The sequence below is a fragment of the Erinaceus europaeus genome, chromosome 7 (genome assembly GCF_950295315.1).
Source record: "Erinaceus europaeus chromosome 7, mEriEur2.1, whole genome shotgun sequence".
Taxonomy (NCBI): domain Eukaryota; kingdom Metazoa; phylum Chordata; class Mammalia; order Eulipotyphla; family Erinaceidae; genus Erinaceus; species Erinaceus europaeus.
In genome coordinates, this window is record NC_080168.1 from 74,156,055 (window position 1) to 74,178,943 (window position 22,889).

The following is a 22,889-nucleotide window of genomic DNA, read 5'->3' on the forward strand; positions in this document are numbered from 1 at the left end:
CCCTCTCTATCTCCCCCTTTCAATTTCCCACTGTCCTATCAAATAAATAAATATTTATAAAAAGAAAAAAAGAATTTGTGGTTTTCTTTTGTTATTTCTTCTTCTATCTTCTTTAGTAACTCTATCTTTGCAGGTAAATTGGCATTTGAGAGGAGGATTCTTAAGAAGGGAAAGAAGCCTGTAGTGATAATACTAGTACAGAAGAAAGAAGTTTGCTTTCATGAGTCAGGTTGAAACGGAGGTCAGTTTGGACAGGGGATCTTGTATGACAGGTTTATTATCATCATATGAAATCTAAATATTAGATCAAATATGAAAAGACCCTTACTCCTCCAAAAATTAGAAAAGAAACATCATATTAAGCTCTAGGACAATGCAGTAATTAAATTCCTACCCATATTCTTTTATTTAAAAACTGTTTCTCTCTCATTCTGAGCAGCAGGAATGGGGGCTACTGATTCTAAATCTGGGAAACATCCACATGACGATTTTGCCCTAATGATTTATTAAGCTTTAATATTCAGCTTTTCTGTCTCTGCATACAGTTCTCCCCCATTCTGTTTATAATGCAAATATGGGAGATTTAGAATTGACACTTGATTAGTAGCAGAGTTTGGAAGAAAAATGTTTAAGCTGTGCAGTTGGATGGGGTCCAGAAGCAGGAAAAGGCATGCAGCCAAATCTCCCCAGCTCTGTGTTTCATCACATGAGGTTGCCTGGCTTTCAGTTTATCAACAGAACAAATTTCATCCAAGTCACTGCAGAAGGAGAGAGATCTTGCAAGAAAACTGCATTGAATCTGAATGCCAACTCTCTATAAAGGAAGAGACAAGACAGGGTAAGTTGCTTAGAGGAAAAAAAAAATTATTGTTCATTTCAAATAGAAGTATCTTGTGGATTTTTCCTTCCGAAATCCTCCAAGCATTTAATCAGACTTTATCAGGTGTGGATCACTTGAATAGATAAGATGAATTTCTTCAGCAATAACCAAAGAAAACACATATAACGGCGCTCTCTCCACTTATTTATTTTCTTTTTTATTTTTAATTTCTTTATTGGAGGATTAATGGTTTGAAATCAACAGTAAAATACAATAGTTAGTACATGCGTAAGCATTTCTCAGTTTTCCACGTAACAATTCAACCCCCACTAGGTCCTTCTCTGCCATCGTGTTCCAGGACCTGATCCCGGATCCAGTTATTTATTTATGCTATTTGAAGCGGGGAAAGGGAGTGAGTGGGAGAGCCTTTACAGTTTAGAAGCATATTTATGTTCTGCTCTACAGACCTAGAAAATGGGAAGAGAGACATTCAGTGGGTCTGAGCGTAGGGCAGAGAGTCAGCTTCTATCACAGAGAATATTAAGAGTATACCTTGGTTCATACGATTTCTACAGCACATGGAAGTATTAAATACAACATTTATAGTTAAATTTATAAGTTCATATCATAGAAGCAGGATGCACAGAGATGTGAACTCATGTTTTGCTAATAAAGTTCTCTTTGATCTGTGAATTCAGAGTCAATATTTTCACTTGTAAACAGTGTGTGTATGTGTGTGCGTGTGTGTGTGCGTGGTGTTAGCATGCCCACTCACTCACAAAAACAAAATAGAAAAAGGAGAGAGAATGGACATAAAATGAGAACGTCTTAAAATCATTATCTTAGCTAATCAGGTAATTCCATGAGGCAGGCACTATTGACATGGACCTTGATAACCACAGAGGTTTATCCACTGTGTCTATTTTCCTTTGAGTGTTAAACTTTTATTATTATTTACACTAAGTCAAATGGAAAGAAAACATGATAACAGACATGGCACATCTCTTCTGTGTCTTTGTTTAGCAAGTGACAAGAAACAGGGTTAGGTTCAGTAGTTTCTTTTCTACCACAGTGCTATAAAGTTGCATACCTAAGCATATAATAAAAAGGAGGATGGTGGGGGCTAAGAAACAGTGAACCCAGTTAAGTGCACATTATCACTATGTGCAAGGATCTGGGTTCAAGCCCTAAGTCTTCACCTGCAGGGGTTGGGGAAGCTTCCTGTGTAGTGAAGCAGTGCTACAGGTATCTCTCTTTCTCTCTCTCTATCTGTCCCTCTCTCCTCTCATTTCTTTCACCTTATCAAATAAATAAATGGTTAAAGGGGGGAAATAGTCACTGTGAATAGTTAATACAATAGATATATTGTATAGGCACTGAGACTCAGCGATAACTCTGGTGTCAAAAAAAATAGAAGGAGGAGAAGGAGATGGAGGAGAAGAAGAGGAAATAGAAGGAAAGGAAAGGAATGGAAGGGAAAGGATAGAAGAAAAAAAGAAAGGAAGATGGTGAAAAGCCTTGCTATATATTCACTAATGTTCACATTCTAAGGAATGCTAAATGTCCTGAGAAAGTGCATGAAGCCTATGATCTCCTTTTTATAATAGCATGTCCTCTGTATACACAAACACACAAAATAAACACATGGAAAACAACCAAATGCCAGCAATATTTGTAGAGAGGTAAAACATGAGTGATCTTCACCTCTTAAACTTTTCCAAGGGAGCTGGGGTGGTGGCACACCTAGTTAAATACACATACTATAGTGCACAAGGACCCAGGTTCAAGCCCCCAGTCCCCACCTGCAGGGTGGAAGCTTCACAAGTGGATTAGGGCTGCAAGTGTCTCTGCCTCTCTCCCTCTCTATCACCCCCCCTTCCCTCTCAATTTCTGGCTGTCTCTATCCAATAAATAAATAAAGATAATAAAAATTTCTTAAATTTTAAAAAAGTAATCCAAAGCAACATATACTACTTTTAGTAATCAAGAAAATAATCAATCTAATTTAAAATTAATAATAAATTAATAATTAATATTAATTTATAATTAATAATTATAACTGGCATGACTTGGTATTATAACTCTACAACCCACCTGTTCCAAAGACAGAGAAAAGCAGAAAGACAATGGTGTTGAATTATAATACTGAAAAAATGCAGAACTAAGCAGTGTGTCAAGGCTCAATTACTCATAAATGTGTCAAAAATTGCTTTTACCTTGAAATAAAAATAACAGTTATCTAGCTTTTTTTTTCCTCTCTCACTTATTTGCTTCCTTTTATTTACTTAGGTAATCCCAAAAATGGTTGAACAAAATGAAAGTTTATGTTATGTTTGTTGTTCCGTAGAAGTAGAGAACAAAGAATGAGGAAAAAGCAGAAGAAACAGCAACAAAGTCTTCAGAATGCGCCACAGATTCCTGGCATTCAAGTTCCTCCTTTGGTGTCTAACACTGCCTTTCTGAAGGTACAAATTATTATTCACAGATGGAAGGACAACTGTTGTCCACCTTCAGGGTTTGGGAAATTTATTTTCAAGTCTGTTTACCCAACTTTAGGGAAACAATAGGTCCTTGGTGCATGCATACAGAGTGAGTGAGTGAGTGAATGAGTGAGTGAGTGAGTGAGTGAGTGAGTGAGTGAGTGAGTGAGTGAGTGTATCAACTTTATATCCACCCCCTTGTAGGAGCTGTGAGAGATGGTTACCTCTATATCACAGACCCACCACCAGTGATTAGAAACTCACTGATTGGGGTTGATGGTGACACAACCGGTAGAGCATAAGGACCTAGGTTCAAGTCCCCAGTCCCCACCTGCAGGTGGAAAGCTTCAGGAGCAGTGAAGCAGTGCTGTAGGTTTCTTTCTTTCTCCCTCTATACTTCTCTCTGTCTCTATCAAATAAAGAAAAAAAAAAGGCCACTAGAAGCAGTGGTTTAATTGTGGAGGCACCAAGTCCCTGTGATAACCCTGGTGTCAATTAAGAAAAAAAAAAGGGGGGGCTGAGGACACAGCATAATGTTTATGCAAAAGACTCTCATGCCTGAGGCACCAAAGGTCCCAGACTAAATCTCTAGCGCCACCAGAAGACAGAGCTAAGAAGTGCTCTAGTCTCTCTCTGTATCTCTCTCTCTCTCTCTGCATTGCTCATGCTCTCTCTCCCTCTCATTAAAATAAAGTAAGGGGCTGGGTGGTAGTGCACCAGGTTAAGTGCACAGGACCTGGGCAGGGATCCTGGTTCAAGCTCCGGGCTCCCCACCTGCAGGTGGAGGGGTCGCTTCCCAAACAGTAAAGCAGGTCTGTCTACAGGGGTTTATCTTTCACTTCCAATACTATGTCTTCCCCTCCTCTCTCAGTTTCTCTCAGTCCTACCCACAACAACCACAATAGCAACAACAACAATAATAATAGCAGCAACAACAATGGAAAAAAGATGGCCTCCAGGAGCAGTGAATTCATAATGCAGGCACTGAGCCCCGGTGATAATCCTGGAGGCAAAAATAAACAAATTACTAAATAATTAAGTAAGTTAGTAAGGAAAAGGAAGAAAAAAGAGGAGGAGAAAGAGAAGGTGGAAGTGATGGGGTGGTGGAGGAAGAGGAGGAAAAAGAGGTGAAAGAGGAGAAACTCACTGATAGACTATCTCGTGATTCCTTATTAGAGAAATTTATTAGCTCTTTTGGCCATCAGTTGCAAGCATCATTCTTATAAATTCTCTTTAAAAATTTCAGTTCCTTTATTCCCTAAAAAAAAAAATATAAACAATGGGGTAAGTATAAGTATATTCAGAATTTTTCCCATTACTTCTCATTAAGGAAGCTGATAGTTTGACTAAGAAAAAGAAATAAGCGTTTTTTTCTTGTAAAATAAAACCACAATTTTTAATGTTCTATCTTACATAATGAAGAGTCCCATTGTACTCTAGAGCTGTGCTCAAATTGGCTTGCACTTTTCAAATTGCTCTATTCTCAGTCATTTGAAAAAGCTTAATTAGGAATCTATTCTCATCTTTAAAATATAATATCATTTTTAAACATGCAATTCAGACACTGTAAAAATACTGAAATGAGTCTTGGATGGTGAAATGCTTGGTTTGACTGCCTTTACTCTGAATATACTTTTTATATCAAGTTTAAGGTCTATAGATATAAAAAAAAATTCTGACTCACAGGTTTCAGTCCTACACAACAATCCTAAGAGATAAAACTCACTTTACTTCTAGATTTAATAACGTGACATTTAGCTTTTATTAAATGGCTCTTACCTACTTTTGAAAACTTTTTTTTGAATTTTTAGCCTGAGGGCTTTATAAAGCACACATGGTATGAAGTGCACGAAGTATGAAGCTCAAGGACCTTCACAAGGATCCTGATTCAAGCACCCACCTGCAGAGGGGTAGCCTCACAAGGAGTGAAGCAGGTCTACAGGTGTCGATCTTTCTCTCTCCCTCTCTCTCTTTCCCTCCTCTCTCAATTTCTCTCTATCCTATCTAACAAAAAATAGAAAAAATGGCCTTCAGGAGCAGTGAGTTCATAGGGCTAGCACAGAACTCTAGTGATAACCCAGGAGGGAAAAAAAATTAGCCTGGAGTGAGTTTATTTTAACTTGATTTTTCTAGAATGCAGATGCCACTCTCTTCATTTCCTCATATGCATACAATAATCACTGAAGATGTTTAATAGCAGTTGCCATATGGGATATTTCTGTTCCTCCCAAGCAGTAGATTACAGCTCTCAACATGACCCTTCCTCATAGCAGGGTTATATAAACTTTCCATAATGTAAAATTGGTTGGCTTAAAGATCCAGTCTAAGGGGCCAGATGGTGGCACACCTGGTTGAGCACACATGTTAGAGTGCACAAGGACCTGGGTTCAAGCCCCAATTCTCACCTCCAGGGAGAAAGCTTTGCAAGTGGTGAAGCAGTGCAGCAGCTGTCTGTCTTTCTCTTTCCCTCTCTATCACCCCCTTCCCTCTTGATTTCTGGCTGTCTCTATCCAATAAATAAAGATAATAAAAATTTAAAAAAATAAACCAGGGAGTCGGCGGTAGCACAGCAGGTTAAGCCAATGTGGCATGAAGCACAAAAACTGGTGTAAGGATCCTGGTTCGAACCCCCGGCTCCCCACCTTCAGGGGTGGTTTCTTCACAAGTGGTGAAGTAGGTCTGCAGGTCTCTGTCTTTCTCTCCCCTGTTTTGTCTTCCCCTCCTTTCTCCATTTCTCTCTGTCTTATCCAACATCGATGACATCAATAACAACAATAATAACTACAACAATAAAACAACAAGGGCAACAAAAAGGAATAAATAAATAAATATTTTAAAAGGAAAAGAAAAAAATTTAAAAAAATAAAACTGTCTACCAGTGGGCTGGGCAGTAGCACACTTTGTTAAATGCATACGCTACCATGTGCAAGGACCTGGGTTTAAGCCCTCAGTCTCTACCCACTGGAGCTGGGGTGGAGGGGTGGGTTCATGATGGTGGAGCAGTAGTGCAGGTGTCTTTCTTTATCTCAATTTCCCTCTTCCCTTCTTATTTTTTCTGTCCTGTCAAATAAAATAAATAAATCTTTATTTTATTTTTTTATTTATCCCTTTTGTTACCCTTTTTATTGTTGTAGTTATTATTGTCATCGTTGTTGTATAGGACAGAGGAATGGAGAGAGGAGGGGAAATCAGAGAGGAGGAGAGAAAGATAGACACCTGCAGACCTGCTTCACCACTTGTGAAGCGACTCCCCGGCAGGTGGGGAGCCAGGATCTCGAACCAGGATCTTTACATCTGTCCTTGTGCTTTGTGCCACGTGCTCTTAACCCGCTGTGCTATCACCTGACTCCCAAAATAAATAAATCTTAAAAAAAGATTAATCTATCTCTAAATTGTGTGTGTGTGTGTGTGTGTGTGTCTTTTTCATGCATCAGAGGATGTTAAGCAGCATCTTCTCTCCCCACTGTCTGCCAATGCCATCACTCCTCCCTTCTGTCACCTGTGACAACCAAAAACTTGTTCAGGTATTGTCAAACATCTCTTGAAGGTCAAAGCCCTACTAAGAGTCAATACCTTAAATAATGGTTCCTCATAGGAAAGGAGATCTTCATCTCTGTCAGTCCAGTACTCTAGCATACTTAGGTAGAATCTTTTTTTTTATAAGATTTATTATTTTTTTTATTTATGAGTAATGGGTGATAGAGAACCAGAACATCACTCTAGCCCATGAGATGCCAGTGACTGAACTTGGGACCTCATGCTTGAAATTCCAATGCCCCATCTACTGTGCCACCTTCCAGATTGCAAAGCAGAATTCTAAAAAAGATTTTATTTACTTATTAATGAGGAAGATAAGAGGAGAAAAAGAACCAGACATCACTCTGGCACATGTGCTGCTTGGGATAGAACTCAGGACCTCATGCTTGAGAATCCAATCCTTTATCCACTGCACCACCTCCTGGACCACAAGGTATAATTTTTTATTTGGGGAGTCGGGTGGTTGCACAGCAGGTTAAGCACACGTGGAGCGAAGCGCAGGGACCAGCATAAGGATCCCGGTTCGAGCCCCCAGTTCCCCACCTGCAGAGTAGTCACTTCACAGGTGGTGAAGTAGGTCTGTAGGTATCTATCTTTCTCTCCCCCTCTCTGTCTTCCCCTCCTCTCTCCATTTCTCTCTGTCCTATCTAACAATGATGACAATATCAATAACAACAATAACTACAACAACAATAAAAACAACAACAAGGGGAGTCGGGCAGGTGGCGCAAAGCACAAGGACCGGCATAAGGATCCCAGTTCGAACCCCGGCTCCCCACCTGCAGGGGAGTCGCTTCACAGGCGGTGAAGCAGGTCTGCAGGTGTCTATCTTTCTCTCCTCCTCTCTGTCTTCCCCTCCTCTCTCCATTTCTCTCTGTCCTATCCAACAACAACAACAATAATAACTAAAACAATAAAACAACAAGGGCAACAAAAGGGAATAAATAAATAAAATAAATAAATAAAAAGTTAAAAACAACAACAAGGGCAACAAAAGGGAAAATAAATAAATATATTTTTTAAAAGAATTTTTTATTTGCCAGTGTTCACCATCACAAGGGTTTGGGGGGTTGGGTTTGTGCAGGGAGAGGAGCATCACATTCCCATGGAAGTCAGCTTTAGACACATCACACTCTCAATCACATCTCTACCAACTCATCAAACTTTCCTGCTCAGCTTTGCTCTGCTCTGCTCTGACAGGACCTAACCCCAGGGCAGAGGCGCTACTTCTACAGCACCATGATGATTTACAACCCCTGGCCCCAGTGGAAGGCCCTACAGAGCCGCTACATGCACAGTCTTCAGCACCACCAGCAGCTTGGTGAGTCTAACTGCAGACTCACACCAGGCAGCTCAGAAAAGGACTCCCTCCAGCTGCACCACAAAATCACATTTCAGAAGAATTATTCAAGCCAAGTGGCTGGAACATTTTATTAACGTGGTAGGCAGGTTGTGTTTAAAAGGGGTGATCTCTGATAGCAGATGTGTTTTTAATGGGTAAATTAGGAGGGATGAAAGAAGTCAGAGTATGAGTCAAGAAGTCTTCCAGATGCAGGGAAATAGAGCTAAAAAGTGGGACAAAGATAGGGATTTCAAGGGACAATGAGGTGTGTAGCACTATGAATGTGTGTGTAAGTCTGTAACAACTATTACTTTGGGGAACACACCCCCCCTTAAAAAGTCTGATAAAGGCTACTGTTGCTTTTTCCTGAAAAAAATGCATATGAGTGATGGGAGAAAAAAAATGGGACTCATGGTGTGGGACTGCGTGGTGGAGTATCCAGTTAAGAGCACATAATATTAAGTGCAAGGACCTGTGCAAGAAACTGGAGAAGGGATGCTTCACAAGTGGTGAAGCAGGTCTCCAAGTGTTTGTCTTTCTCTCCCCCTCTCTGCCTTCCCCTTCTTTCTCAATTCCTCTCTGTCCTATCCAACATAATGGAAAAAATGAATATCAGGAGCAGTGGATTCATAGTGCTGGCACCAAGTCCTAGCAATAACCTTGGAAGCAAAAAAAAAAAAAGGGGGGGGTATGAATTTCTATAAAATGCTTGCAACTAGCTGAGATTTACATGAATTTTACCTAGTAGAAATGGTAATAAATCATCATCAATGAGATTATAGAAACAGGTGTATAGAAAGGAAGAGGCTAGGGGGCCAGGCAGTGGCACAACCAGCAGAGCACACATATTACAATGTACAAGGACTCTTGTTCAAGCTCCTGGTCCCCACCCCCCACCTACAGTGTAGCAGAGCTGCAGATATCTCTTTCTCTCTCCCTTTCAATTTCTCTCTAAATATCCAAATAAAAAATTAAGATTTTTTTTAAAAAGAAAGGCCTTATTGAGTTGAAAAACAATTCCATTTGGGAAACTTGTGTTGACAGTAAGAAGAGGAAGTGGGGGAGTCTGATCTATTTTGTTTTATTTATTTGATATTTGATACGGAAAGAGTAGCAAGGAGAGAGGAAGAGGAAGAAGAGAGTAAAAGAAACACTAACACTTAAGAGCATTAAAACTTTCTTCAGTGTGTGGAGGCTGTGCCTGAATCTGAATCATGAGCATGGCACAGCGGTGCACTATCCAAGTGAGCTATTTCAACAATCTGGGAGTGGGAGTCTGATTTTACACAGAATTATGCACATATATGAAGGGGGAAGGAAAGCAGAAAGCACATGTCCAGAGCAAGGCAGAACAACATCACTGGTCAAGGTGGGTTCCACTGACAAACCCTGCTCAGTTCTTAGCAACAAGGTACTGTCTTGGTCCAAAGTCAAAAGCATATAACAACACGGTCACTCCTAAAGAAGGCATATCACATTCTCCAAATTACTAGCCTCAGGTCAATTTATGCTTTTTTTTTTGCCTCCAGGCTTATCGCTGGGACTTGATGCCTGCACTATGAATCCACTGCTCCTGGAGGACATTTTCTCCATTTTGTTGCCCTTGTTACTGTTGCTATTGCTGTTGTTGTTGATAGGACAGAGAAACTGAGAAAGGAGGGGAGACAGAAAGGGGGGAGAAAGACAGATACCTGCAGACCTGCTTCACCACATGTGAAGCGACCCCTCTGCAGATGGGGAGCTGGGGGCTCCAACTGGGGGTCTCAAACCAGGATTCTTACGCCAGTCCTTGCACTTTGGCGTACTTAACCTGATGTGGTACCGCCGGGCCCATAAATTCATGCTTTTCTTAATCTCAGAGTCCATGCCTGTTCTATTCAGCATAAAGTTGTAAAAAGTTTTGACAGGGTTCAGACAGATGATCTAGGCTCCAGCTGATCATAGATGATAGCTCAGGGCTTTGCTGGTTGTAGAAACTCAAGTCAGTCAAAGGCTTGTTTTACTCATAGCAGTAATAGTTAATACCCAGCATCTCTTACATTTCAGGTATTGAGCTAGGAGCTCTCCATATAATATCTCATTTCCCCCCTCACTTTACATTGTAGGGAACTACAGCTCACACCAGCTCTATATTTTGACTAAGCTCACACAGAGTATGTTGCAGTTAGGATCATCACCTCCTAAGATCATGAATTTTCAACCTCTTGGTCTGTTCTCTTTCTTTTGCTCCAAACTTCATGGGATTTTATGAAGCACAAATGAAATACTCATTGTAAAATATCTTCAAATATTGTGAGAAATGATGTATAAAATTGTTAAATCCATTTTCTTCTTGGAAAAGCTTTCCGTCTCTGGCTTCCTTCTGTTACTCACTATTTCTAACACTGATAGAATTTCTTTCCATATATATATATACTGAAGTAACCACTGGTTTTCGTTTTTAATGGGTGAACATTAAGAAGTTCAGGTATCACTAAGACATACAACTGTTCAATTTTAATATTGGGCTGTCAGAAAAGTCATGGCATATTTTTCCTTTTTTGGTTTATATTTTTAAATTTTATTAGAGACAATATTTATTTGCAAAATTATAATATAACAGGAGTATAATTCTGCATCTTTATCATCATCAGAGTCTTATATGCTCATTCCCTCCACTGGAAGCTACAGTAGTTCTCCCAAGGTTGCAAATATGGGTTGACTATTATTATTATAACTATCTGTTTATATTTGTATATATTTGCCCATTTTCCTCCCTATAGTCCTGCCTTCTCCTTCTCCTTTTCTTTCTTTCTTTTTTTTTTTTTTGCCTCCAGGATTGTTCCTGGGGTTCAGTGCCTACACCATGAATCCACTGCTCCTGGAGGCTATTTTTTCCCCTTTTGTTGCCCTTGTTTTAGTGCTGTTGTGGTTATTATTATTGTTGATGATGTTGTTGTTGGATGGAGAGATGAGGGGAAGACAGAGAGGGGGAGAGAAAGATAGACACCTGCAGACCTGCTTCACAGCCTTTGAAGCAACTCCCCTGCAGGTGGGGAGCCAGGGGTTCGAACCAGTATCCTTACTCTGGTCCTTGCATTTCTGCTTTGCGCGTAACCTGCTGAGCTACAGCCCGACCCTCCTTCTCCTCCTTTCTAAGTCACACCTATACCTACTACTACTTCTGAATGTCCTTCCTTTTTTTCCCTCTTTTCTTTCTGGGTTCTAATGGAGCTGGAGTTCAGAGCCCTCTGATCATCTTCCCCCTATCATTTCTCCCTCACTAAGAATATGGACTAAAATTCTCTTTGGGGAGCAGAAGGTATGAGTTCTGGCTTCTGTAATTGCTTCTGCACTAGACATGGGCACTGGCAGGTCGATCCATACCCCTGTCTGTTTCTATCTTTCCCTAGAGGGGTAAGGCTCTGGGGAGGTGAGACTCTGGGACACAATGGTGAGGTCAGGATGGAATCATGATAGCATCTAAACTTGGTGGCTGAAAGTCAGTCAGTTATAAAGCAGGACAAAAATGATTAGTGAACAGGAACCAAAAAGTAGGAATAGAGCAGATGATACTATTGATCTTAGGGTGGAAAGAAGCTAGGAAGTCTATTTTAGGTATGTTACTAGAGCTCCATGACTTTCATAGTTTTTGCTTGAGTTTGATAGCTAACATGGAGGTGAACAAAAATGTTCTGGGAAGATGGTGTCAGAGTTGAGAATAGGGCTAGAAACTTGAATTAGGGGAGAGAGTAGCTCCCAAACTTAAAGAAAATCTAGGAATAAAATTAACTGTTTACCTCATCGACCTGACCCAGGGTACTTATATTGAGCACTGGAACCTGTGTAACCTCTGAGTTCCTGTCAGTGTGAGCTTGCAGTTGATGGTCACAGCTGGGAATATTCTAGGCTGCTACTCTTGAGTGTCAGAGCAGGGTGATCCAACCTTCTTCTAAGAGTAGGGCAGTTCCTACCGTTGCTATTTAATAAGGAAGAGAAGTTCCTGGAGTGGCCCATGAGAGGGCTTATGATGATGTTCCTGGTGGAAGTGACCAGTGATACACCTTATATTTTTGTACCTTTGTCTTCAGTGATATAGTGTATATGCGTTGAGCACCGTTTCTACTCTGACAAATAGAAGAAATCTTTGTCTATGTGGAATGTTTATTTATTTGTACTGAAAGAGTCTGACTTTTATCCTCTTGCTTTTCCATAGGCTACATTACTCAACAGGAAGTTTTGGCTTGTGTTGCTGTGCTTAGAGATTCAACCACGAGAGCTTCAGGCAAAGTGTTTCCTCAAAGAACCAGCTCCAGAAAGGCTTCAGCAATGACAAGAACCAGTGTATCAGCCCTACCTGCATCTGTGGTTCTAAGCCAGGCTCACAGCGCAGGACTCAGATCCTCTAGGAGCCAAGTGCTTACAAAGCACTGAGTACCCCTGGCATCTAGTGCATTTTTGTTGAATGTAAATGAATAGTAAGCAAGTCCCACCCTTAGAATCTCTCTCCCCCACTCCACTAAATTTTAGCCAGCAAGAACAAGTTGAAAAGTTTAAGAGTGAGGGAGCTAAAAATAAACAAGCCTTTCACTCCACATATAATTTATAGAGCAAAATGACTTATGAAGCTTTCAAAATATAAATGTATTTTAAATTAGCACCTTTCAGAGAAGTCCCAAGAACAAAGAAAGGGCACAAGACATCAAAGGACGCTGGGTCCTCTGTCACTGTAAGCTATCTACTCAATACCAAGTTCATAGTGAGCTTATAGGAATTCCAGAATCGTGTCATTTCAGCAGCAACTAGACTGCTTTCCATGCCTCTTTCTCTTCTTCCCACTAAACAGTACCACTCAGTGACCCAAAATATTCTAGCTCTTGCCTGACTCAATCCCTTTGCATTGTCCACCAGCATGTTAACTATCAGGCTCAGGCAAAAAATTTAAATGTCAAGAGCCCCTTGGAACATATCTAGAATATTTTCCTAACTTCTTCCCACACATCTGCTCTATCCCTACCTTTCGGTCCCTGTTTACTATACAATTCGTCCTGCTTTATATCTTTTTTTCCTTATGAAGGGATTAATGGTTTACAGTTATCAGTAAAATACAGTAGTTCATACATGTGTAATATTTCTCAGTTTTCCACATAATAATTCAACTCCTACTAGGTCCTCCTCCACTATTTTGTTCCAGGACTTGAGCCCTCCCTTACCCCGCAAAGTCTTTTACTTTGATGCAATACACCAAACCCAGTCCAAGTTCTGCTTTGTGTTTTCTTATTTTTCAACTTTTTTATTATTAGTGATTTAATAATGATCGACAAGATTGTGGGATAAGAGGGGTACAATTCATACAATTCCCACCACCAGAGTGACATATTCCATACCCTCCACTGGAAGCTTCCCTTTTCTTTATCCCTCTGGGAGTATGCACCAAAAATCTCTCTGAGGCACGGAAGGTCAGAGGTCTGACTTCTGTAATTGCTTCTCTGGTGGACATGGGTATTGACAGGTCAATCCATCCATTCCCCCAGCCTGTCTCTACCTTTCCCTAGTGGGGTAGGGCTCTGGGAAGTTGGGGTTCCAGGACACATTGGTGAGGTCATCTGCCCAGTGAAGGCAGGCAAGCAACAAGTATTTTTCAACTTCTGTATATGGGTGAGATTATCCCATATTCACCTTTATGTTTCTGGCTTATCTCACCTAACATGATTCCATAAAGCTCCATCCAAGATGAAGTGAATAAAGTGAAATCGCCATTTTAATAGCTGAATAATATTCATTGTGTATATATACTACAACTTCCTCAGCCACTCATCTGTTGTTGGACACCTGGGTTGCTTCCAGGTTTTGGCTATTACAAATTGTGCTGCTATGAACATAGGTGTACGCAAATCTTTTTGGACAGGTGGTTTTGGTTCCTTCTGCTTTATATCTTAGCACCTTTCAGCCACCAAACTGCAAACACTACTATGATGCCATCCTGATTTCACTGGGCAGACGACCTCATCAAGGTGTCCTGAAACCTCACCTCTCCAGAGCTCTACCCTATTAGAGAAAGATAGAAACAGGTTAGGGATATAGATGGACATGCCAGTGCCCATATCCAGTGGAGAAGCTATTACAGAAGCCAGAACTCCCACCTTCCAATAAGGAATTTTGGTCGGGGGTCGGGTGGTGGCACACCTGGTTAAGTGCACGTATTGCAATGTTCAAGGACCCAGGTTTGAGGCCCCGGTCCCCACCTGCAGGGGGAAAGCTTCATGAGTGGTGAAGCAGGGCTGCAGGTGTCTCTCTGTCTCTCCCCCTCTTTATCACCCCCTTCCCTTCTGATTTCTGGCTGTCTCTATCCAATAAATAAAGATAATAAAAAAATTTTCAAAAAAAAAAAAAAATTTTGGTCATACTCCCAGAGAGACATAAAGAAAAGGGAAGCTTCTGGGACTGAGTGGTGGCTGAACTGATTGAGCGTACATGTTACAATGCAGAAGGACCTGAGTTTGAGCTCCCGGTCCACACCTGCAAGGCGGAAAGCTTTGCAAGTGGTGAAGAAGTGCTGCAGATGTCTCTCTGTCTCTCTCCCTATCTCCCCTTGCCCTCTCAATTTCTAGCTGTCTCTATCCAATAAATAAAGAAAGAAAAAAATAGGGAAGCTTCCAATAGAGGGGCTAGGACACTTATCTCTGATGGTGGGAAGAGTGGGGCATTGTACCCTTATTATCTTACAATCTTGTTAATCATTATTAGAAAATTCAAAATAAATAAATAAAATGTAAACAGACTCTCAAAAAACACCTTGTTTTTATCAGTCTGTAACAGCTGAAATCTTTGTACACAACCGTAGTCGACCTTGACCCAGGTGAGAGAATTCAGACACATGCCTTCCCCTGGCAGCTGAGGATGCTTTTACAGCAGAACAAAAAACAACCACAGAGACCTGATCTCAAGTGTGACCTTTCTATAGCCTGAACAAGTCTAATTAAAGCATTTAAGTAAGAAGGTGGGGGGGGGGGAGGAGACAGCTGTGGTTAGATTGTCACATAAACAGAATATTATTATATTGAATACATTTAAAATTTATTTTTCATCTCCAGTAGTTTCTTGTGCTGAAAATTAATCACTTCTGGTGGTAGAAAGCTGGGGGATGGATGGGTCAGTTAGCAGAACCCAAGACTTGAATGCCTGAGGCTTCCAGTTCCATCCCCTGCACCATATGTGCCACAGTGAAGCCTTGGCTTCTCTCTTCTCTTATAGAAAGCTCGTCTCTCTAGTGTGATTTAAATAATAAACATCTTTTAAAAAGTGAGTCATTTGTATTCACATAAAGTCAACATTTAAAATGACTTTTTGTCATTTTTGTTTTAAGTGTTCAACTACTTGTTGCATTCAGATCAGCCACTAACTTTGTGATGCTCATGATAGGAATTTTTTTTTTGCCTCCAGGGTTATTGCTGGAGCTCAGTGCCTGTGCGCTATGAGTCCACCGCTCCTGGAGGCCATTTGTTTCCCATTTTTGTTGCCCTTGTTGTTATTGCTGTTGGATAGGACAGAGAGAAATCAAGAGAGGAGGGAAAGACAGAGAGGAGGAGAGAAAGATAGACACCTGCAGACCTGCTTCACCACTTGTGAGGCGACCCCCCTGCAGGTGGGGAGCTGGGGACTTGAAACAAGATTCTTATGCCAGTCCTTGCGATTTGCACCATGTGCGTTTAACTCACTGCACTACTGCACGGCCCCCAATAAGAATCTCTTGAGAAGGAATTTACAGCTGTTTCACAAGGACTTGCTAAAATGTACCTGAAAAGTAAACACTATACTTTTACCAGAGAAACAAAATAAAACTCATTGATGACAATTGTTATTTTTTTCTCTGTAACAATAACATAGAAATAGGAAAGTTATCTTAAGATTCTGAAAATTGTACTCGTTATGATGTCCTATCTTATTTCTATGTGGGAAAGAGGAGGGGCTCTGTTTACCCGCTAATCTGTCAGAAAGACTGGGAAGTGCTGGCTTCACTATGTTCACTCATTTAATCATAAAGAAATTTCTTGGCCCCATTGCAAATCCTGGCCCTCACTCTTACACTCTAAGTAGTTTTACTGTTAGGAGAAATGCCCAGCAATATTTTTCTGGACAAAATCACTAGAACTTGAGGTGATTCTGTTTTCTGAAATAAGTATGTAAATGAATAGCAACTACCAGACAGTTTTGCTCATATGTGGATTATATATAAGTAGGTAAAAATAAATAGAAGAAAAAAAAGTAACCAAACTATGTCCTAGAATCTGAAAACTATGGTGGTTCTCAGAGGAAAGAAGAGGAAAGTACAGGAGCTTGGGGGGGGGGGGTTGTATACATGCATATATAGGAGTGTAAATTTACCCCTGAAATCTTCTAATTCTGTAAACCAATATTAAATCACTAATAAAAACTTCCTTAAAAGAAAGAAAAGAAAATAATAAATAAATAAATAAACAAACAAACTGTGGGCTTGGTTGTGGCACATAAGGACCCAGGTTCAAGAACCAGCTCTCTACCTGTAAGGGGGAGGATTCATGAGTGGTGAAACAGTGCTTCAGGTATTTCTATTTCTCTCTTCTTCTCTCTCTCTCCTTCTCTTCCATTATCTCTCTATCTCTATCAAAACGAGAAAAAAAATGGCTTCCAGGAGGAGTGAATTTGTCACACAAGCACCAAGCCACAGCAATAACCTGGGGTTGGGGGTAGGAAAGTAGGTGATAGAAAAGTTGCAAAATGTTAGCCTCAGAATAGGTGCTTATAATATGACTGTGGTGTGTTTGTAAGAAGGCCTCAACACAGAACAGAATAACTGAGAATAAAGGGTTAAGAATGTGTAGAAAGACTAAGTACAGAAACTTTGAGACAGAGCTGGTGGTTATGTAAAAGTAGAAGGTTAAAGTAAGTGAAAACAAAATTGAGACAGTAAAGGTCAGACTAAACTTTCACTGAGAAGGTCCCAACTCTAAACAGAGGGCCAAGAAAATAAGATGTTTGATATCGAAAAAGCAAATATTCTAAACTGTATCTATAGTAACCAAGGTTATTGCCATATTTTGGTCTTCTTAAATATTTATTTATTTATTCCCTTTTGTTGCCTTTGTTGTTTTATTGTTGTAGTTATTACTGATATCACTGTTGTTGGATAGGACAGAGAGAAATGGAGAGAGGAGGAGAAACCAGAGAGGGGGAGAGAAAGATAGATACCTGCAGACTTGCTTCACCACTTGTGAAGTGACTACCCTGCAGGCAGGGAGCCGGGGGCTCGAGCTGGGATCCTTACACTGGTCCTTGCTTTTCACCACCTGTGCTTAACCCACTGCGCTACTGCCCAACTCCCAACCATTTTTTGTTTTTTTTTCTTTGTTTTTTTTTCTTTGTTTTTTTTTTTAATATTTATTTTATTTATTTATTCCCTTTTGTTGCCCTTGTTTTATTGTTGTAGTTATTATTGTTGTTGTCGTTGTTGGATAGGACAGAGAGAAATGGAGAGAGGAGGGGAAGACAGAGAGGAGGAGAGAAAGATAGACACCTGCAGACCTGCTTCACCGCCTGTGAAGCGACTCCCCTGCAGGTGGGGAGCCGGGGTTCGAACCGGGATCCTTATGCCGGTCCTTGTGCTTTGCACCTCCTGCGCTTAACCCGCTGCGCTACAGCCCGACTCCCCATATTTTGTTTTTAACTGCTTGTCACATCAACTTTTATAACCCTAGCTAGCTTCTGTCTTTCCACCCTTCAACCCCTGTGTTGTATCTTATGTTGAGGCTAAACTTTCCCAGACACAGCTATATAGCGCAAGAGAGATAACAAGTAACCATAACAGTAAGTAAGGCAACCAGACCCTGATCCTCTTTAACCTTGCAGCCTCTGATTCCATAATGATACTTTATGCTCTCAAGCCTGTACCGCCTATATAAGCTTGTATCGTTCCTTTGTTAGATCTGAGCTCTTGGCCTTCACATAGTAAACTTCCTTTCTCCCTTCAACTACGTTGGCTCTAGTCTTCTTGATTTACAGCAGAGTTCCTTAACACGGGGAGAGAGATATGAAAGGGGGTAGAGAAAGAAAGAAGTTAGGTTTTAAAAAAAGAAAAAGATCAAAACAAAGTGAGGTGAACTATATATAGCAGGTAATCCTGTTACAAAATTGAAATCTGTGTGGTAGATCTAACTTGGTCTATGAGAACCTCTCCAGTTTTCCCACTGTGGGTCTTTGATCCCTTTAAACTTCTTGAAAACACTTTTATCTTCAGTGATAAGACCTTGTAGTATTTTTTCAGAGACCCAGATATCTGCTGGTTAAGTCTTAGCTAGTGATTTTGACAGAGATTTTGGGCAGCATCCCTACATCAAACGTATCAGAAGCACCTTGTATCTGTGAGAGGCTTTTATTGGCAGGTAGATGTCACAGGCGTATAAGGACAACTCGATCTAAGGTAGCACAGAAGATCTCACTTGTTGGATTTCCCTTCTGGGGAAAAAATGAAGCCTGTTCCTGAACTCTACACTCAAAGCTTATGAGAAATATCACTTATTATCATACTGGAAGAAATATTCTCACCTAGGAAGACACTGAACCAGCAGGTCAAAGGGGATTAGAGGACAACCTGCAGCTTTCTGGAAAGCTGACTGCTTTGAGCTATTGACTTTTTAACTTACTCTCATAATGGTAATAGATGTTCTTAAAACTTAAGGTGTGGGAACTAAGAACTAGAGGTGACTGATCTTTTCACCTGAAATTACTAGCACCTAAAACTGTGTCTGGTCTGTTGCAGTAAATGATCAATAACATAGGATGAATGTGAAGTGTTCAAAGATTCTGCAGATCATATATTTACCTCTGATTCTGAGGTGTTCTTCTAGGGCCCCTGTGCTATGGTGCTGATGAGCAATAGCCGTATTTTCTCAAGGACAGCAGGTAGAAGCATCCATGCTTGGTGCAGGTAGTAAGATGTATTGCCTTCAAGAAATTAGAAAACAAAATTAAACTGGATAAAATTTCCCTGCTTGTGACCATGGAGTGCAGGCTCATACTGACAGGGACTCAGAGGCTCCTGTGCTAAATAGGAATAAATATGAGCTTTAGGTCAGATTGATGGGGTAAACAGTTAATAGTATTTATTGTTTTTTTTATAATTAATTTTTTTAATTTATAATTTATTTTTTATTGGGGAATTAATGTTTTACATTCAACAGTAAATACAATAGTTTGTACATGTATAACATTCCCCAGATTCCCATTTAACAATACAACCCCCACTATGTCATTCATCATTTTTCATGGACCTGTATTCTCTCCACCCACCCACCCACCCCAGAGTCTTTTACTTTGGTGTAATACGCCAATTCCATTTCAGGTTCGACTTGTGTTTTCTTTTCTAATCTTGTTTTTCAATTTCGGCCTGAGAGTGAGATCATCCTATTTATTGTTTTTTATATTTATTTATTTATTTTCCCTTTTGTTGCCCTTGTTTTTTATTGTTGTCATAGTTATTATTGTTGTTGTCATTGATGTCATTGTTGTTGGATAGGACAGAGAGAAATGGAGAGAGGAGGGGAAGACAGAGAGGGGAGAGAAAGATAGATACCTGTAGACCTGCTTCACTGCCTGTGAAGCGACTCCCCTGCAGGTGGGGAGACAGGGGCTCGAACCGGGCTCCTTACCCGTCCTTGCGCTACACTTCATGTGCACTTAACCTGCTGCTACCACTGGACTCCCCGTTAATAGTATTTGTATACACTTTCCTCATTTTTGGGTGCTACTCTCTGCCCTAATACAGACTTCTAACCCTATTCTAAACTCTGACACCATTTTTCCTAGACATTATTTTTAGTCCACCTGCATGTTAGCTATCAGGCTCAGGCAAAAATTACTAAGGTCAGGAGTTGGGTGGTAGCGCAGCAGGTTAAGCGCAGGTAGCGCAAAGTGCACGGACTGGCTTAAGGATCCCGGTTCAAGCCCCCGACTCCCCACCTGGAGGGCAGTCGCTTCACAAGCAGTGAAGCAGGTCTGCAGGTGTCTATCTTTCTCTCCTCCTCTCTGTCTTCCCCTCCTCTCTCCATTTCTCTCTGTCCTATCCAACAAGACGACATCAATAACAACAGTAATAACTACAATAATAAAACAAGGGCAACAAAAGGGAGTAAATAAATAAATATTTTTAAAAATAAATTACTAAGGTCATGGGCACCTTGGAATATACTTAAAATAGACTTCCTAGCTTCATGCCAACAAAGACCCCTAATTTCATCTGCTCTATTCCTACCTTTGGGTCCCTGTTTATTAAACAGTTTGTCCTGTTTTATATCCTATCACCTTTCAGCCAACAAGTTGCAGACACTACTATGACGCCACCCTGACTTCATTGGGCAGATGGTTTCATCAAAGTGTCCCGAAGTTTCACCTCTCCAGAGCTGTACCCCACTAAGGAAATACAGAAACAGGCTTGGGTGGATAGACCTGCCAATGCCCACATCCAGCTGAGAAGTAATTACAGAAGCCAGACCTCCCACCTTCTGCATCCCATGAAGAACTGTGGTCCATACTCTCAGGGATAAAGTGTAGGGGAGCGGGAGTCGGGCTGTAGCGCAGCGGGTTAAGCGCAGGTGGCGCAAAGCACAAGGACCGGCATAAGGATCCCGGTTCGAACCCCGGCTCCCCACCTGCAGGGGAGTCGCTTCACAGGCAGTGAAGCAGGTCTGCAGGTGTCTGTCTTTCTCTCCCCCTCTGTCTTCCCCTCCTCTCTCCATTTCTCTCTGTCCTATCCAACAACAACAATAATAACTACAACAATAAAACAACAAGGGCAACAAAAGGGAATAAATAAAATAAATATTAAAAAAAAAAAAAAAAAGTGTAGGGGAGCTTCCAGTGGAAGGGATGGAACATGGAACTCTGGTGATGGGAACTATATGGAATTGCATCCCTGTTATCTTAAAATAATAATAATATTAAATAATTATTAATAATAATTATTAAATTACTAATAAAAGATAAAAGTTTCCCTGCATTCTATTATTACCATGGGCCAGAAATTCTATACAATATTAGTAGTAAAACATTCTTCACCCCCAAATCTTTTGTTTATCTAAGTTCTAAACAATTGCTGAGGTTAGGGTTATCTTTTAATAATCACCATGGGTTTCAAAGTGGCACACTTTAATGATTTTTCATTAATGATAATTTCATCCAGCCAGAAAGTAATTCAAATAGCTCACAACTCATGCTGTTTCATCTGAGTGCTTGGGTGCTATGTATTCTTGCATTCAAATTATAGATTGAAAGTGAACAATGATTATGGCATGATTATAAAGACAAGAAACAGAAATTGAAGTACTTCAGCTCTTTAGTCTCTGTAACCACTTAAGTTTTTTTCATTTAAACAATTTTATTGAGGTACAATTTATACGCAATAAACAACGCACTCAATTAGTGCTCAATGAGTCGTGACCAATGCAGATAGTCACATAACCACTGCTACAGTCATGACACAGAGCATTTCCATCATGCAAAAAGTTTTCCTGTGTCTTTCCGTCAATAGTGTCCTCCCTCCCTCTGCCTCTGATCCACCCACGTAAACCACTGACGTGCTCTTTCATTATAGACTTGCCTTTTCTATTCTTTTCTACAGTTGGAATAAGAGTACATTATGTTCTGTGTCTGGCTTCTGCCAGCTAGCATGAGACTTTATAAGTTCAATGATATATATCCCAGCATTCTGTGCTGTGCCTTTTCATTGCCAAGTATCATTCCATTGTATGGCTAGACTACAATTTACTAATCTAGTCATTAACGAATGATTATTTGGATTATATCTAGTCTTGGACTATTATAAAGTGTTATGTATATTTTATCATTAGTGTTTATGTTATTATTCCTTTGGATAGATACCCAGGACTTAATTACTAGGCCATATGTTATATTTAGGTTTAACTTTCTTTACTTTCCTCTCTCTCTCTCTCTCTCTCACCCCCCTCTTTCTCTCTCTTTCTCCCTCTATTTTTGCAAAACTGTGGTCTTTGACATACATGATTTCACCACTCCTAGTCTGCTTTTTCATTAGGATAGAAAGAGAAAGGCAGAGAGAGTAATGAAGAGATACCACAGTAGAAGAGCTTCCTTCAATGCCATGGCATCTTCTATGTAGTACTCCTGGGGTTGAAAGATGTGCTGTGCAAATAGGAAGTTACTTCTCTGATTCTTAAGCTTATCTTTATAAGATACTCCCATAGAATTTTCCAAAATGACCACATCATTTTGTAGTTCTGTAAGCAATGAGTGCAAGGTCTTGGTATCCTATGTCTTTGGTATCTCAGGCATTCTAGATATTTTTTTTTCATTCTAGTGACTATGGCTCCTATGTAAAAGATAATTTGGATGGTAGAAAATATGGTCATTATTAACTATGGCCATCTGCTTCCTGGTATCATCATAAATCTGAGGAAAGGAGTTCATGATAGAGAAGAGCAATGATAATAGTACTGTAAAGTTAATAGAAGAAATTTCTAAGTTCAACAGTAAACCCTGATAAGACAACTATAGCTTATTTTTAAGGGAGAAAAGGCTGGGGGTGTAAGGAAGAAGGAACAGAAAGAAGCATCCCTGCAAAAAGGTAATTCACTAAATAAACGTGTAACATAGGTTCAGTGTTCTGAACAACAACTATTCTTAATTTAAGTTATTCTTCCAAATTCAGCCAGCACCCAAAGCC

General features: G+C 40.2%; 1 protein-coding gene across 1 annotated transcript; it reads left to right on the forward strand.

The window, feature by feature from the left end:
- The first annotated feature begins 680 nt into the window (after positions 1-680).
- On the forward strand, positions 681-17,014 carry FAM216B (family with sequence similarity 216 member B). The gene is made up of 4 exons (XM_007537846.2): positions 681-838; positions 3,168-3,285; positions 8,038-8,158; positions 12,375-17,014. The coding sequence occupies exons 1-4, from the start codon at positions 804-806 to the stop codon at positions 12,590-12,592; spliced, it is 492 nt and encodes a 163-aa protein (XP_007537908.2). The 5' UTR covers positions 681-803; the 3' UTR covers positions 12,593-17,014.
- The last annotated feature ends 5,875 nt before the right edge of the window (positions 17,015-22,889 follow it).